The 14924-nt window shown below is 36.5% G+C and overlaps 2 protein-coding genes across 4 annotated transcripts; one reads left to right on the plus strand and one right to left on the minus strand.

Annotated features, from left to right (window-relative positions):
* The first annotated feature begins 438 nt into the window (after positions 1 to 438).
* Positions 439 to 2523, plus strand: LOC113348333 (40S ribosomal protein S7-like). 2 transcript variants are annotated; one of them, XM_026592056.1, is made up of 6 exons: positions 439 to 542; positions 1242 to 1326; positions 1419 to 1492; positions 1577 to 1700; positions 1879 to 2061; positions 2171 to 2523. In XM_026592056.1, exons 2-6 carry the CDS (start codon positions 1252 to 1254, stop codon positions 2288 to 2290), a joined length of 576 nt encoding a protein of 191 aa, XP_026447841.1. In that variant the 5' UTR covers positions 439 to 542; positions 1242 to 1251; the 3' UTR covers positions 2291 to 2523. The 2 variants fall into 2 exon arrangements, with proteins under 2 accessions (XP_026447841.1, XP_026447842.1); XM_026592057.1 differs by having other exon boundaries at positions 485 to 542; positions 1237 to 1326.
* A 297-nt stretch (positions 2524 to 2820) lies between these two features.
* LOC113348332 (ultraviolet-B receptor UVR8) lies at positions 2821 to 6487 on the minus strand. 2 transcript variants are annotated; one of them, XM_026592054.1, is made up of 2 exons: positions 6353 to 6487; positions 2821 to 4655 (listed from the first exon to the last, which is right to left on the minus strand). In XM_026592054.1, the coding sequence occupies exon 2, from the start codon at positions 4508 to 4510 to the stop codon at positions 3206 to 3208; it is 1305 nt and encodes a 434-aa protein (XP_026447839.1). In that variant the 5' UTR covers positions 4511 to 4655; positions 6353 to 6487; the 3' UTR covers positions 2821 to 3205. The 2 variants fall into 2 exon arrangements, with proteins under 2 accessions (XP_026447839.1, XP_026447840.1); XM_026592055.1 differs by lacking the exon at positions 6353 to 6487 and adding an exon at positions 4777 to 5076.
* Between the last annotated feature and the right edge of the window lie 8437 nt (positions 6488 to 14924).

The raw sequence follows: 14924 nt of genomic DNA on the forward strand, positions 1-14924 counted from the left end.
AAAAAAAAAATGAAAACCTAACATTTTATTTTGATATTTTAGAAATTCATTAAAAGTATTGAACATGTGATTTCACGTTTTATTCTTCGCTACTGGTATTTTTTTTCCTTTATATAATCATAACCTTTTTCTTTTTAATCAAATCCGATAATGTGTTCGCAATCACTCCACCTACTCGTAAATATCAAATTCGCCAGGTGATGAATTTGGATGCAGATGAGAATTTCAAATCTTCTATCGGAGGGATTGGATACGAGTGAGTCCAAATCCGCATCCACCCATCGGCTGCTCACTCCTAGTCAACGAAGACCAAATGCATTGGATCCTTTCCGCTGCAAAAACAAAAAAGCCCAAGTTTTCTTTGCATGGACTTGTATGACCTTATCTGGGCCGTACCCGATTAGGTTAAGCATCCAACTCATATCTCCTCCTTTATTAAACCCCTTCGTTATAATTACATCGCTCACTAGGGTTTTCTGTGTATAACGAAAGGAGAAGTTTAGCCGCAGCAGCAGAGACTGATCCTCTCTCGCACATCTCAGGTAACTTCACTGGAAATCTCTCTCTACCAATCTTTCTTGTTTCAGATTCAGTAGTTCGTTCCCGTTAGATTTTGCTTTGTTCAAAACTTTAGAGAATTCAGATTTATTCTTTTAATCCACTGAAAATATTTTCAGGTTTAGAGAACGAACATGACTTCAGTAACCTTAATCAACATCTCGCTTCAGATTCTATAGATTAGAGTATTTTTCCTAGTTGAGATTTTCGGAAGATTTTTATGATAATTAAGATGAATATATACCAAATCTCATTCTTATTGAGATTGATATTTTCTCTTAAACAAATGGCTAAACAAGTAACTATAACTTTTTGAATCTGTAACAATGTTATACTTCTATAGATGCAGAAAAGTTTACTATGTGAATCCGTTAAATGGATACTTTGTTTATGAGTTGCCAGGTGCGAAATGGACTCTAGATATAGACCTGGCTAGGTTTTTATACCTTTAAAATAGTGATGGTTATTATTTTTGAGTTGCTGGCTGCTGTTAAGTGTTTCAGACTTTCAGTGGAACATTGTGATACATGAAATCATTGAAATGCTTTAATTGTAATTGTACTTTGGTTTTAAGTAGCTGATAAGTGAATTGGTGACAGTATTGTTGTTCTGAATTGTTTTAGAGTATAAAAGTTATTGCTAGCGGAGTAAATTTTTGCTAAGTTTGAATTGTTTTAGTGCAGTCAAATCAAGATGTTTACTGCAAGGAGAAAGATTTCGAAGGACAAAGGTGCCGAACCAACTGAATTCGAGGAGTCAGTTGCTCAGGTTAGTATCTCATTGTATTTAGCTCTTGTTATTTTGTTTTATCGTGCTTGCAGCTTCTCAGGTGATTTATTATGATTCTTTGTGTGCTGCAGTGGCTCTTTAATTTGGAGAACACTAACAATGAGCTCAAAAGTGATTTGAAAGATCTATACATTAATTCAGCTGTGTAAGTAGATTACACTCTACATGTTTTCCTGATTGTTGATCCTTCATAATCATGGAAATAACTTTCTGTGTGTTGTTTCTTCAGTCAAGTTGATGTGTCTGGCAACCGAAAGGCAGTCGTCATCCATGTTCCCTACAGACTACGAAAAGGTTTCAAGAAAATTCATGTGAGGCTTGTGAGAGAGCTCGAAAAGAAGTTCAGTGGAAAGGTGTGTTTCCTATCTTATTTCTTGTGTTAAATCGCTCTACAAGGTGAAAAGTATTCTAAAAAAATAGAACAAATATAAGATGAGAAATGTGGATAATTTTACCTTTACTTGATTTGGACTGAAAGTGTAAAAGACCAATATATGAAAAGACTGATAACTTGCATGTTCTTTCTTTTAGAATGTGATTCTTATTGCTACCAGGAGAATAGTGAGGCCCCCCAAGAAGGGTGCCGCAGTTCAAAGACCTCGCAGCAGAACTCTTACCGCTGTACATGATGCCATGCTGGAGGATGTTGTTTATCCCGCTGAGATTGTTGGAAAGCGCATCAAGTACCGTCTTGATGGATCAAAAATTATCAAGGTAACAAGTCGAGACCTTTCTGAAATAATTGAGACCATATAGATGATTCTTATCCCCCTTCAATTCTGTTTCCTCTTCCTTACCTTGACAAGTCTTTGCAATTTTCTAGATCTTCTTGGACCCCAAGGAGAGGAACAACACCGAGTACAAATTGGAGACTTTCAGCGGAGTTTACAGGAAGCTCTCTGGGAAAGACGTTGTGTTCGAGTACCCAATAACAGATGCTTAAATATGTCTCTCCAAAGTACTCTATTTATATTTCGTTTTGCATCAGGGGTGTTGTCAGTAGCAGAAGACTTTGTGACTCACCTATTTTGTTATGATTCTGAGAAATCTTGAGTTCTTTGTTTCCATACATGTAGTTTTTGTTTTCTAAATGTTGACACCCAAGAATTTGTTGCAGCCTCTGTGCTGTTTTATTTTAGAATAGAATCAAGAAATTGGATCCTCTCTTTGATGTTATATTAGTTGTTGGTCAGTGGTTTGAGAGTGTTTACCTACGTTGGTTCTAAGAAGAGCCTGTGTAGCTTGAAGACCATCTTTACCAAGTTAACTTTTTTGGTGAAGTATCAGCTCAGCTTGAAGCATAACTAGTGTAGCTTCAGGGGAATGTAAAGTCCAGAATTGCTATTTTGCATCCTCCTATGAATTTCTTCTTACCAACTACTAGTTTTGAAGAAGAATTGAATTTTACTCGTAGGGAATATTCCGTTTGTTACTCCTGTGTATGTACATAGACAGTTTCTCATGTGCTCGTAGTTCAAATGTACAGCTTGTGTCACTATTTGCTGGGAACTTTCATTCATTAAATCATGCACATCAGTATCTGTAACAGCAAGTATATGAATGTAAGTATCAATATTCAGTATACATATAAAAACTTACAAAAAGAATAAAAAAAAACTCAAGCAATCTCCCTTTTTGGTATTTGTGTAGAGCTTCCTTGTAGTTCACAGACAACCGTACATACTGGCTGATGATGATGTTAGCAATGAAGAACAACAAGAACCTTCTACACATGTATATGCTAGCTGTTGATGGATCAAGACTCAAGAGTCTCATCATGTCTCTCACGGCTCAGAAACCATCCAGGATTGATACACTGGCAAACTGAAATGAACCTTCTTCCACTATCCAAAAGAGATTAAGAAGACGTATACTCAAAAATGGCTCCTGTATGGTTAAAGCCACAAGATACCTGCAGAGCTTTTACACTGTTCTCATTGTTATTATCAAAACTGACCAACTTCGGCTCAAAATTGTCTATGTCAGTACCATGTCCTAATTGTCCACCTGAAGACTGGCCATCCACAGAGAATGTTCCATTTGATCCTCCCCAACCCCATGTAAAAATTTTCCCGTCACTAATTGCAGCTGTATGCTTCCATCCACAATGTATCTCACATACATTAGCTTCTGCCAGTGGACCTTCAACTCTCTGAGGCAAGCTGATGATAGCAGAGGAACCAATACCAAGGCATCCATTTTCATTTGAGCCCCATGTATATAGTTCACCTCCCCTCGTTATAGCACCTGTATGATAGCCACCGCAAGCAACTTCATGACATGATGGAAGCTCGTCTATAACATAAGGTGATGTTGCACTTTTTGCATCTGCAAAACCAAATTTATCTACTGTTCTTTCCCCGAAAAGGAAGACGGAGCCATTTTCACCGATGCAAACTGAATGCAAGAGTCCTGCGGACACAGTTTTAACCTTAATTCCCTCAAGGGTTTTGATAAGCCTCGGCGTGTATTCAGTTGAACTTCTAATAAACCCAAAGTAACCTGATTGATGGCCATGGCCAAGTCTTCCAGCTCCCCCAGCACCCCAACTTAACACCTCACCATCATCAGTGATAGCAATTGAGTGTTCAGAACCCAATGCAATCTTTTTGATTCTTGTACCCTTCAAACAATCAACTCTTGTAGGGGAATAAACTATCTTATCTGCACTCTTTCCGAGGCCAAGTTGCCCACTTGAGTTCTTTCCCCACATGTAGAGTTCCCCATGCACTGTAACAGCCGCCGAATGATAATAACCAGCTGAAATTTGAATTACTTCATCAGGCAGACTTGAAACTTCAAGTGGATCGAACGTATATGCTTTCTTATCAGATATCCCTAGTTGTCCGAAATCATTTAGTCCGGTAGAAAAAACACGACCAGATTCATTCAAAAACAAAGTGTGAGCTCCTCCACAAGAGATGGAGCAAACACTGTCGTCGTTGTCCTGAAAGGCCGTACAAACAGTTGGAGTCCATTGGGAATTTGGAGTCCCTAGCCCTAACCTCCCAAAATCACCATTTCCCCAAAGTGCAGCAAATCTCTTACCAGTAATACCCGGTTTAGAGGTCGATATCCATCTCCAACTCCCATTCCTACTTTGGTTAAACCCGACTAATAATCTGGGAACTACTCCGAGTTTGCATCTCATCCACCACCCCATTGCAGAAGTAATAAAAAATAATAATTCAGCTCAGACTGTAAACAGTAATTGCAGAACAGACCAGTGAAGCAGATGGTTGAATAAAGAAAAAGTTTCTCTTCTATTCTCGGCTGGTGCTTGCTTCTTGCTCCTCCTTGTCCACCACCTGACAAAGTAGTGTAAAATCTCCCTGTTAATACTTAATGACAAAGAAAAAAAAAAGATTATCTGGTTGTTTAAAATAATAACAATGTGAAAAAGATTTAGCAATCATATACAGAACATACTTCCAAATCACGAGTAACCGATGAAGATACTCTTCAGCGACTATTTCACATAAAGTTGAATGACTGAAAACCAAGTTGGCTTTTTAGGTCTAGTATTTAACTTGAGATAGTATTTATGGATAAACGTAAGGTTTCCTGATTCAAAGCAAATACCAACAGTCACTATCTAATTTAATATGAAGAAGCAGAACCTCTACTCTAACCTCATATTGATTTACGTATTAGATAATGCATTAAGAATTTATGCAATTAAAAAGAAGTTGGAGCCTCTGCAGTAAGAAACTACAGAAAATATAAAGAAATGGTAGAAGAGTTATAGAGTTACAGATGAACAGAACTGGCTTCCGAATCATGATTGATAAATGAAGATACGCTTCAGCGACTCGTTCAACATTAAGTCAAACGACCAAAAACCAAATGGCCTTCTCAGGTCTATTATTTTACTTGAGAGAGTATCTATGGATAACAGTAACACTTCCTGATTCTAAGTATATATCAAGAGTCATCACTATCTAATCTAATATGAAGCAGCATAACATACTCTAGTCACAGGTTAAAGTTACGCATTAGATATATTAGATGCATCATGCATCACAGGATAAGAATATCCAAATTAGAAGGCAGTTGGTGTACTGGTTGCAACAATAAACTACAGAGATTATGAAGCAATGCTGGAATTACAGAGTTACAGTAGAACCAGTGGAAGTGAAAAATAGTCCTTCCTACGAAAATTAATTCTACTTCGCAAGACCATGAGAAAACCATTAACCAAATAACACCTAAAAACTAAAGCTCAGTTGTGACCCTGTGATGCACTAAAGAAAACGTGCTAAACTTTTCTAGTACAAGAAACTAGGTTATACATGTACTCATTTTCATTTAACGTGACATTAACTGAGCAGTGACACTAACTCATCCACTTTACAACACAGAACATATAAACTTTGTTCGATCAGAGACTATTACTTATTCGGTCAATAAGGCCACAAGATGGATTCTTCTTACTCTGCAACTCTACTGCATCTACAAACCAAACAATACTACTCCCCAAATCATAAAATAAACCTTACAGCAGAATGTCAAAACTTTATTAGATTTTTGTCCATGGAGAACAAATCATGCAGCTACAGCGCTGAGGGCTCAGACTCAGTAGAGCTACAGAAATATGAACAATTAGTATAATCTATGCATTATTCAAGGTTCTTGTGTGTCACATCAATGACCGGAAATTCAGACAAACCATTTATCCAACAACAATCATTTATTCAGAGTTTTCAAAAATCGAATTCTGTACAAGTTCAATTATACAAAGAACAAGGTTTGGGGGGCAGTTTATCCTAGCTTGAACCACCAACATTGATACAATTATTCGCATTTCACTAATTTTTCTATAATACAGTAAAACTCTCATATCAATCACAAGTCAATATGATCAAATGAAAGGGCACCCAAAGCTGAATTCCTTGGAACATTAATCTGGACATTATAGACTGATTTTGAAACTCAATTATCATCACGATCTATTGAATGAGATTTAAATTGGTTGAGATGAAGAGAGTAGGATTTTGAAACTTACCAGATTTTGGTCGGACAAAACAGCATTTCAACAACCCTAAAAACCCTTCACAGGCTCTCTCTCTTTACTGTTCCACTGACTCTCTCCCTTTCTCTCTGTTCCTCTGCGTGGCAAAGAATTGAAGCCCGTGGACGAAACAAGACCTCACAGCTGCTATGACAGCCCTCCAGGCACATATTTACAGTAGCTCAACCTGGCTTGTTTAGTAAATGGCCCGGTTGGCCCAATTTATACCTAAATACAGTAAAACATCTGCTCCCTCCGTCCCCTGTATATAGGCGGAAAAGTGAAATTCTCTTAGAATAAGAAAAATTTTAGTTTTCATAAATTTTCCTAATCATACCTGATTTACCCTCACCAATTCCAATACATTTGTCTAGGAAATATGGAAAATATTAATTTATTAAAAGGAACGAGTGACAAAACCCCTAGGTGAACAAACTAGTGATAAGAAAAAACCGGTCATATTATTTTTAACAAATAAAAACCGTTTCAAACAAAACTGGGACAAAAACCCCAATTCAAATAAAATTTTTGAAATTTAGTTTTTATTTGATTTCTAAATTCCAAAACTGACCTTCCGTATATAAAAACATTTTTCAAAGGAAAGTTTGGCGAAAGAAAACAGTAAAAACAATATTTGTTCTCCCTGAATCCAAACAAATCAGATACTAGTCTAATTACGATTCTTCTTTCCTAGTTTTCTTCGTTTTTTTCAGTTCCATATCTCGTTTAAATTCAAAGATTCGTCATCGTCTTCTCCCAATTTCAATTCAAAGATTCATAGAGCAATTTTAGGTTTGATTGAAGAACCGGAAGAGAAGCTACAAGTTTTGAGATCTGTTTATTCGAGATACGTAGAAGAATCAAATTCGGTTGTTTATTCGAAAAGAGAAGATAAACATAGTTGTTTTATTCGAGATCTGGTTGCAATTCAGTTTAGCTGAAATCATATTTCCGCTTTTCAAGTTGAAATTGAATCTCGAATTGAAGAATCCAGCTGAACAATCAATCAACTTCGTGTTGATCATCTTCGTCTTCGTATTAATCTTCGTCTTCAAGGAATCAATCAACTTTTCAGGTATTCAATTCTCTTTTTTGTGTTGATTTTTGATTTTGTTTGTGTGAATTTGCTAGTCACTCTTGTCGAATAAACTGAATTGATGTTAGCATATGATTTTTTATGTTTGTGTTGATGTTCTTATGAAGGATTCCATCTCTTTGGAACTGTTTTTCAAAAAAAAAAAATTGTTGTTGATATTCACATCTGGTGAAACTGTTTTTGGTTTCATCATTTTGTTCTGTAGATTATGGATTCTGTTCTCGCACTTGTATGTCACAAAGAAGATTGTTTAGCTCTTCGTATTGGCCTGCAAGAGTCTTTTGCTAATTTGAAGACTAGTATATGCTAAAGTTGGTGTGAATTCTCTCCTCCTTCTATGGAAATTTTTGATTTTGTTTGTGTGAATTTGCTAGTCACTCTTGTCGAATAAACTGAATTGATGTTAGCATATGATTTTTTATGTTTGTGTTGATGTTCTTATGAAGGATTCCATCTCTTTGGAACTGTTTTTCAAAAAAAAAATTTGTTGTTGATATTCACATATGGTGAAACTGTTTTTGGTTTCATCATTTTGTTCTGTAGATTATGGATTCTGTTCTCGCACTTGTATGTCACAAAGAAGATTGTTTAACTCTTCGTATTGGCCTCCAAGAGTCTTTTGCTAATTTGAAGACTAGTATATGCTCAAGTTGGTGTGAATTCTTTCCTCCTTCTATGGAAATTTTTCACATGGTTGATGATCAGCAAAAGGTCATTCATTCTGATTTTGATCTTCAATGTTTGGCTCTATTTAGTATGTATAATAAAGAAGGGATTATGGAGTTACTCGTAAGTCACAAAGCTGAGAGTTCTGGTTCAATAAGTTCAGGAATTATAGCTTTTGATGACCACCCACAAAGTTCTGGAATTATACCTTTTGAGAAGCCACGGATTGATTATGATGTTCCAGATAAAATTAAGGAACCGTTGAAGTCTGCTCACTGGTTACATCTTTATCAAGGAGTTGAACAGTTGTTTCCGGGAGGTGTTGAACAAGTTCGTTGTGATTTACAGAAGTATCACGCAGCAGCTGGTTATGAATACATGGTATATAGGAATGAGAAGTTGAGGATTGGTGCACGTTGTGCTAACAAGAACAAATAGGAGAAATGTGACTGGCATTTATATGCTGTGTCTGTTGATGGTGTTGTAGGAAGTCCTTTTATTATCAAGGAACTATATAATCAGCATACTTGTGTTGGTGGATTTGTTAACATGCCACGGATATCGAAGAAACTAGTTAGTAGATTGATTATTGATGAAATTAAACAGGATCCTAATAAGAAAACTAAGCATATTATGGAATCTTTTACGAGAGACTTCGGCTTTGACATTAGTCGTTATTATGCATACGCAGGTAAGAAGCATGCACTGAATACTTCATGGGGAGAGAACGAGAAATCTTTTATGTTCTTGAACTGGTATAAAAACAAGTTGATTGAAACCAATCCTGGTTCTCACGTGGTTTTGGAAGTTGAAGAAGGGACCAATAATTTTCAGAGGATGTTTATCTGTTTTGAAGCTTGTAGTCGTGGATTCAATTTTTGTCGTCCTGTATTATTCGTTGATGCGGCTCACTTGAAAAGCAAGTACCTTGGTCATATGATGGCAGCAACAGGTCTAACCGGAAATGATGGTAAGGTATTTATCATTTTTTTATGTTGGTTTCATCATTTTTTTTATGTTGGTTTCATCATTTTTTATGTTTGGTTTTCATCGCATCTTATGCTTGTGTTATGCTTTCTGTTCATGTTACAGAAATCTTCCCTCTTGCTTATGGTGTGGTTTCATCGGAGAATGAAGCGAACTGGAAATGGTTTTTGGATAATTTGAAGAAAGTCCTTTCTCCTTTGCGACCAAAGCTTACTTTTGTGAGTGATCGAGGTATTGGATTGGTAACACAAATTCCTATTGTTTTTCCTGAGGCTTTTCATGGTTGGTGCTACTGGCATATGGAATGCAATATCAATACATGCTTACCAAAGAGTTGCAAAGTTTATAACAAATATGTATTGGGACTGTTTAAGAAATGTGCGTATGCTTCTACTCATAAAGAATTTTCAGAGAATTGGGATAAGTTGAGGAAGGTTCAAAATCAGAAGTTACAAGACTATCTAAGTAGAGCTCCTCTTGATAAATGGGCAAGTTTTTTCTTCAAGGGTCGACGATATGGTAGGTTGTGTTCAAATATTGCTGAGAGTTTCAATGGTTCGGTCGTTGAAGAGAGAGAGAAGCCTATAGCCATCATGATTGATGAGATCAGGGTGAAGCTAATGGACCAAATGTGTAAACGTCGCGAGGACTCTGCTAACTTAATGAAATGGCGTCAAACTCTATGTCCAGAATATGAAGATATACTCCACGACAACAAGATGCACGGATGTAACTACCAAGTCACCAAGTCGTCGGAATATGTGTTTGAAGTTCATGCTTCATTAACACATACTGTCAATTTGAAAAGAAGAACATGTTCTTGCAACCGTTGGCGTATTGACGGTTTCCCGTGTGCCCATGCTGTCCGTTGCATCATGGTGAATGGAGAAGATCCTTACAATTATGTTGAGCACTACTTTACAGTAAAGTTCTACCGAGAATCGTATAAACATGCAATCAATCCTGTTCCCACGGTCGAAAAGCCCGTGACAGTGTCGCCGAAATCGATGGTTTTTGGTCCGAATAATGGACCACAACCAGGACGTCCATCGAAGAAGAAGAGGATTCCTAATACAGGTTCAGTTGCCAATAAGAAGATGAGAACCTGTGGTTCCTGCAAGGTTTTGACCACCCATAATAAACGGACATGCCCTTCTCGTCAGATTTCATGAGAACTTGTAGTCATTTCGACTAGACTACAATATGTGGTTCCTGCAAGTCATCGAATTTTACTCTTAGTTTCGTTTGCTAGACTACAATATGTGTTTCATTTACTATTTCATATTTTTGTTTTAGAAGTTAATATGCTGCAGGTGTTTTCATTTTATATTTTGTCTAAGAATAATAAGTTTGATTAAGTTTAAGTTTTTCAGAATTTTTACAGGCCTTTATAGTTTGGTGTAACCGAATCAGGTTTCATCATTTTTTTGATGAAACCAGAAAGGGTTTCATCTTATTTTGGTGGAACCATTGTTTTACTGTCACTTTTTCTTCTATATTTTTTGACAACACAGTAGATGATGTTTTGTCTACTGTTTATTGGTGCCGCAAATATATGACACATCATTTATGGATAGTTTTTATAAAAATGAGACATCATATTTCTGTAGACATAAGCTTTTAAGGAAATACAACTGAAATAGCACGAAATCGTTTTTTATATAAACTGTAACCATTTCACAAGTACTTTAAACTTCAACTAAAACTTGAATGCAAGGAGAACTGTATGTCAAGGAGTATCATCATTACAATAACCATTTCAAAAGTAATTTAAAATTCAACTAAAACTGAATGTTCAATAGGACGGGCACGACATGCGAGTATTATTCTATATTGTCAAGGAGTATCTTCAACGCCAACTTTGGTCTCATATTATGCACCTTTTCTCGTATATCATCTGTAGACATGTTTCCTTTCAAGAGGCTCTTCATGTAATAGCAAACATGCAGGCCACAATCGTTCCTGAAAAACCAAAACAATGTCTCAATTGTTACAAAGTGACTAGCTGAGAGTGTTCTGATATTAGTATCTATATGTAAAGCATTCGGTTACAAGTGATGTAATGATTTCAAGCATATGCATATGTGAACTATAAACTTCCAAACATAACTTACCCTATTTGTTCACAACATGTAGGGTTGTGCAAAGAGTATGTTGTTGGCTGACTTGCCTGCTGATCACAGGGGAGCTTTGCGTCGTGCTGTGCAAATGCTGATACTATACGTTGTTTCATGCTTTCAGCACTTTTTCTGCATTCCTCTCCCGTGGAAGCCAAGGAGTTGTAGTGATAAAATTCCCCGGTTTCAAAATCAAAAGAAAGCAATGTCCAATGGTTTACATCTCCAAGTGATGTCAGCAACGGAACGAACAAAAACCGCACGCTATAATCCATTTTGTCGATGAAGCCTTCTATTACAGCACCACATTTCTTTCCTAATGAGTGACATGTCTGAAACAAAATACCAGATAAAAGCTCCTTAATTAGTTACAGACATGCAAGTTTGATGAAACCAAACTTTGTTCCATCAAAATTAACCATATAAACAACATCATTTTTTGTTTTCCACAACTATTTTTTATGCCAAAAAATTTACATTAAAGAATTTCGGAGTAAACTTACATAGGCAAATGTGCTTATAAACACAGCTCTCTGGTACTTTGGAGAACCATCTTGTTTCAACTCATTTTTTTTGATGTTGTTTTGCAGCTTCAAAATGTAGAACTCTATAATGTCTCCTGCGACGTCACCCTCTCTCATCAAATTATCCATCATCTTCCCCGATATATGTAATTGAAGATTTAAATGCTCCCACCGTTGACCTGTTAATTTTATTTTTTAAAAAGCTAGTCAATGATGGATAAAAAAAGGAGAAACAATGCATAACTTGGAACAAAATTTTGATGAAACCAGTCTTGGTTACATCAGTTATTTCCCAATTACCTTTCATTGTTCTTTCTGAAAAAAGTGGTCACGAGGGGTTTCTCATTTTGTTGAGTACTTTCAAGATCTTCAAGTTATCAACTGGTTTCAACTTCACCCCCTGTACTTCCTGCACCTTCTTGTTCTCCTTGCACTTACGAGCTGTAACCTTTTTCTTTTTTTCACACTGGTGTTGTAATCCTGCATTCTGATAGGTGGAACCAAATTCCTTCTGTCTTCCCTCATTCTTGTAACCATGTTACTCATCCTTTGCGCAGCACTGAGTTCTCCCTGTCCTTTCTCTTGACTGTCACACTGCGACAGTCCTAAATCAAATCCAGGTTGTTCATTCTCTAACTCAAGTAAATCATTCGCCATCTTTACAGCTGGGTAGTAGTATACGCTTCCAACATTTGGCTTTGACGACGAAAACCTTTCTTATTGTATTCGTATTCCATTTTCCTGATAACATCTTCATCAATTACAAATTGAGTTTCGTTTTCTTCTTGTTCAATAATTTGCTTCGACGAAGAATCTTTGCTCATTTCAGATTCCACCCGCTCTGCCACCTTGATATCCTCAACGGTATTTGGAGTCAACTCAGTACCCTCTCCTTCTTGTTCATCATTGGTGACTGGCATCGACGAAGAAGCTTTGCTCATTTCAGATTCCACCCGCTCTGCCACCTTGATATCCTCAATGGTATTTGGAGTCAACTCAGTACCCTCTCCTTCTTGTTCATCATTGGTGACTGGCATCGACGAAGAAGCTTTGCTCATTTCAGATTCAACCCGCTCTGCCACCTTGATATACTCAACGGTATTTGGAGTCATCTCAGTACCCTCTCCTTCTTGTTCATCATTGGTGACTGGCATCGATGAAGTAGCTTTCTCCATTTCAGATTCAACCCGCTCTGCCACCTTGATATCCTCAACGGTATTTGGAGTCAACTCAGTACCATCTCCTTCTTGTTCATCATCGGTGACTGTCTTCGACGAAGAAGATATGACCTGCTCTTGTTCAGATTCTTGTTCAGATTCTTGTTCATTTATCATGTTAACATCCCTTGTTATAACCTGCAATATTAAGATACCTAAGTTATTTTATTTTTCATCTTCCTGTGTCAAAACCTAATGCTGTAAAAATCAAAAACTTCTGAAAGAATAAAAAGAACTGGCCAATTCATCAAACAAACATTAACTTGAAATGATGAAACCAAATCTGGTTCCATCAAAAGAATGATGGAACCAAATCTGGTTTCATCAAAAAAATGATGAAATGTATAAAAAATTGTAATATATGCGAGTAATTCAATTGTTACTAAGAAAAAAATCAAATCTATCTTTGTACCAGTTGTTGTTCCCTGTCCTCGGCATCATATTTTGCCAGCAGTGATTCTTCTTTTTAGAAAGAACATATGTAGTATTGGTCCTAAGCTTTTCAATCAATGCTCGTGCAAATTGGTATTTGGCTTTGAAGGAGTTAGCTTCACTGCTAGCACCAACATTTTCTTCATCTTGCACTTTAACCGGCACTTCATTTTCTTCATCTGGCACAACAATTTCCACTTCATCTACGGGATCAGCCAAGCGCATTTCTGATTCGTCATACTGAAGCAAGAATGATCCCTTTCGGTGACCAATATTCTCCTGCAGTACACAAGAAAAATTGGTTTCAGCTAAAAAATTTGATAAATCCAAAACTGGTTTCATCAAAAAAGTAAATCTGAACAAGAAAATACCAAAATTCGTTTAAAATAAAACAGACGACATACCAAGAAAAGCATTTTTAATGGTAACAAGTAATGGTAAGAACTCATAGCAATAATCTAATAAAACCCTCGAAGATTTCGAATATTGTCTAACAAAAATATCAAATAAAACCCTCGAAGTTATCTAAGAAACAAAAATTCAGCTAGAATTTTTGATGAAACCAAAATTGGTTCCATCAGAAAAGTAAATCTTCTAAGTAAATATTTACCTTAGACCAAAGTTCTGTTTTTTTTCAAGATTCTCGAAGTTAGACAATACTTGTTGACAGATGTTGCTAAGGTTCCATCTAGCAAACCTCGGATACTTGTCTAGCCCATGCTTTCTTTGTGCGATCTTTGTCATCTCTGCCAACCAATACTGCAAAAAAAAAACAACCAATATTCAAATTAATCATCAAAAACAAGTCGCTTATTATTCAACAACCAATATTGAAAAAAAATACTGAACTTATGAAAAAAAAGAACAAATCTTAACTTACCAGAGGGTATATTACACAACCAACAACATTTTCTACGTCTGTTCTGTTTGTCATTATCGAATCAAGTACATAGTCATGGAAGACTTCCGGCCAGCACACCTTGTTCATATCAAACACCATATACAAGTACTTTGCTGCGAGAGTCTGCCCACATTTGTTAGGGACAAATACTGAAACAAACCAACAGAAACATTACGAAAAACTTGACAAAGTCATCCGCTCTGGTTTCATCATTTGCGGCTTCCAGCATACGCTTTTCAATATCGGTTTTTTTCGTCTTTTTATTTCCAGCAAAATAATAGCCACAAAGACGTTAACCTTTTTAACCAGATCTTCATCAATGTCGTCTGCTTCTACATAATTCACCATTTGGAAACCAAAAGTCACAGCAAAATGTTCTGGAATTGTCCGCAAAATCATTTTCCTTGATCTTGCTAATTTGAAACAATACGGGAGCTTACCATCAAGTCTGTTTTCAATTGTACTTAAAAACATTATTACTGCTTTTTCTTTTTGATGAGCTCATCTTTGTTCATTACGCCATCATAGAACGGCTCAAAGAAACGCCAGAAAGGACATGATTTAAGAGCTTTCAAATGCAGTTGCTTGTTTTTTATCAACGCCTTAATTTTCACTGCTAGCTCGCA

This window comes from Papaver somniferum, chromosome 2 (assembly GCF_003573695.1).
Source record: "Papaver somniferum cultivar HN1 chromosome 2, ASM357369v1, whole genome shotgun sequence".
NCBI classification, from domain to species: domain Eukaryota; kingdom Viridiplantae; phylum Streptophyta; class Magnoliopsida; order Ranunculales; family Papaveraceae; genus Papaver; species Papaver somniferum.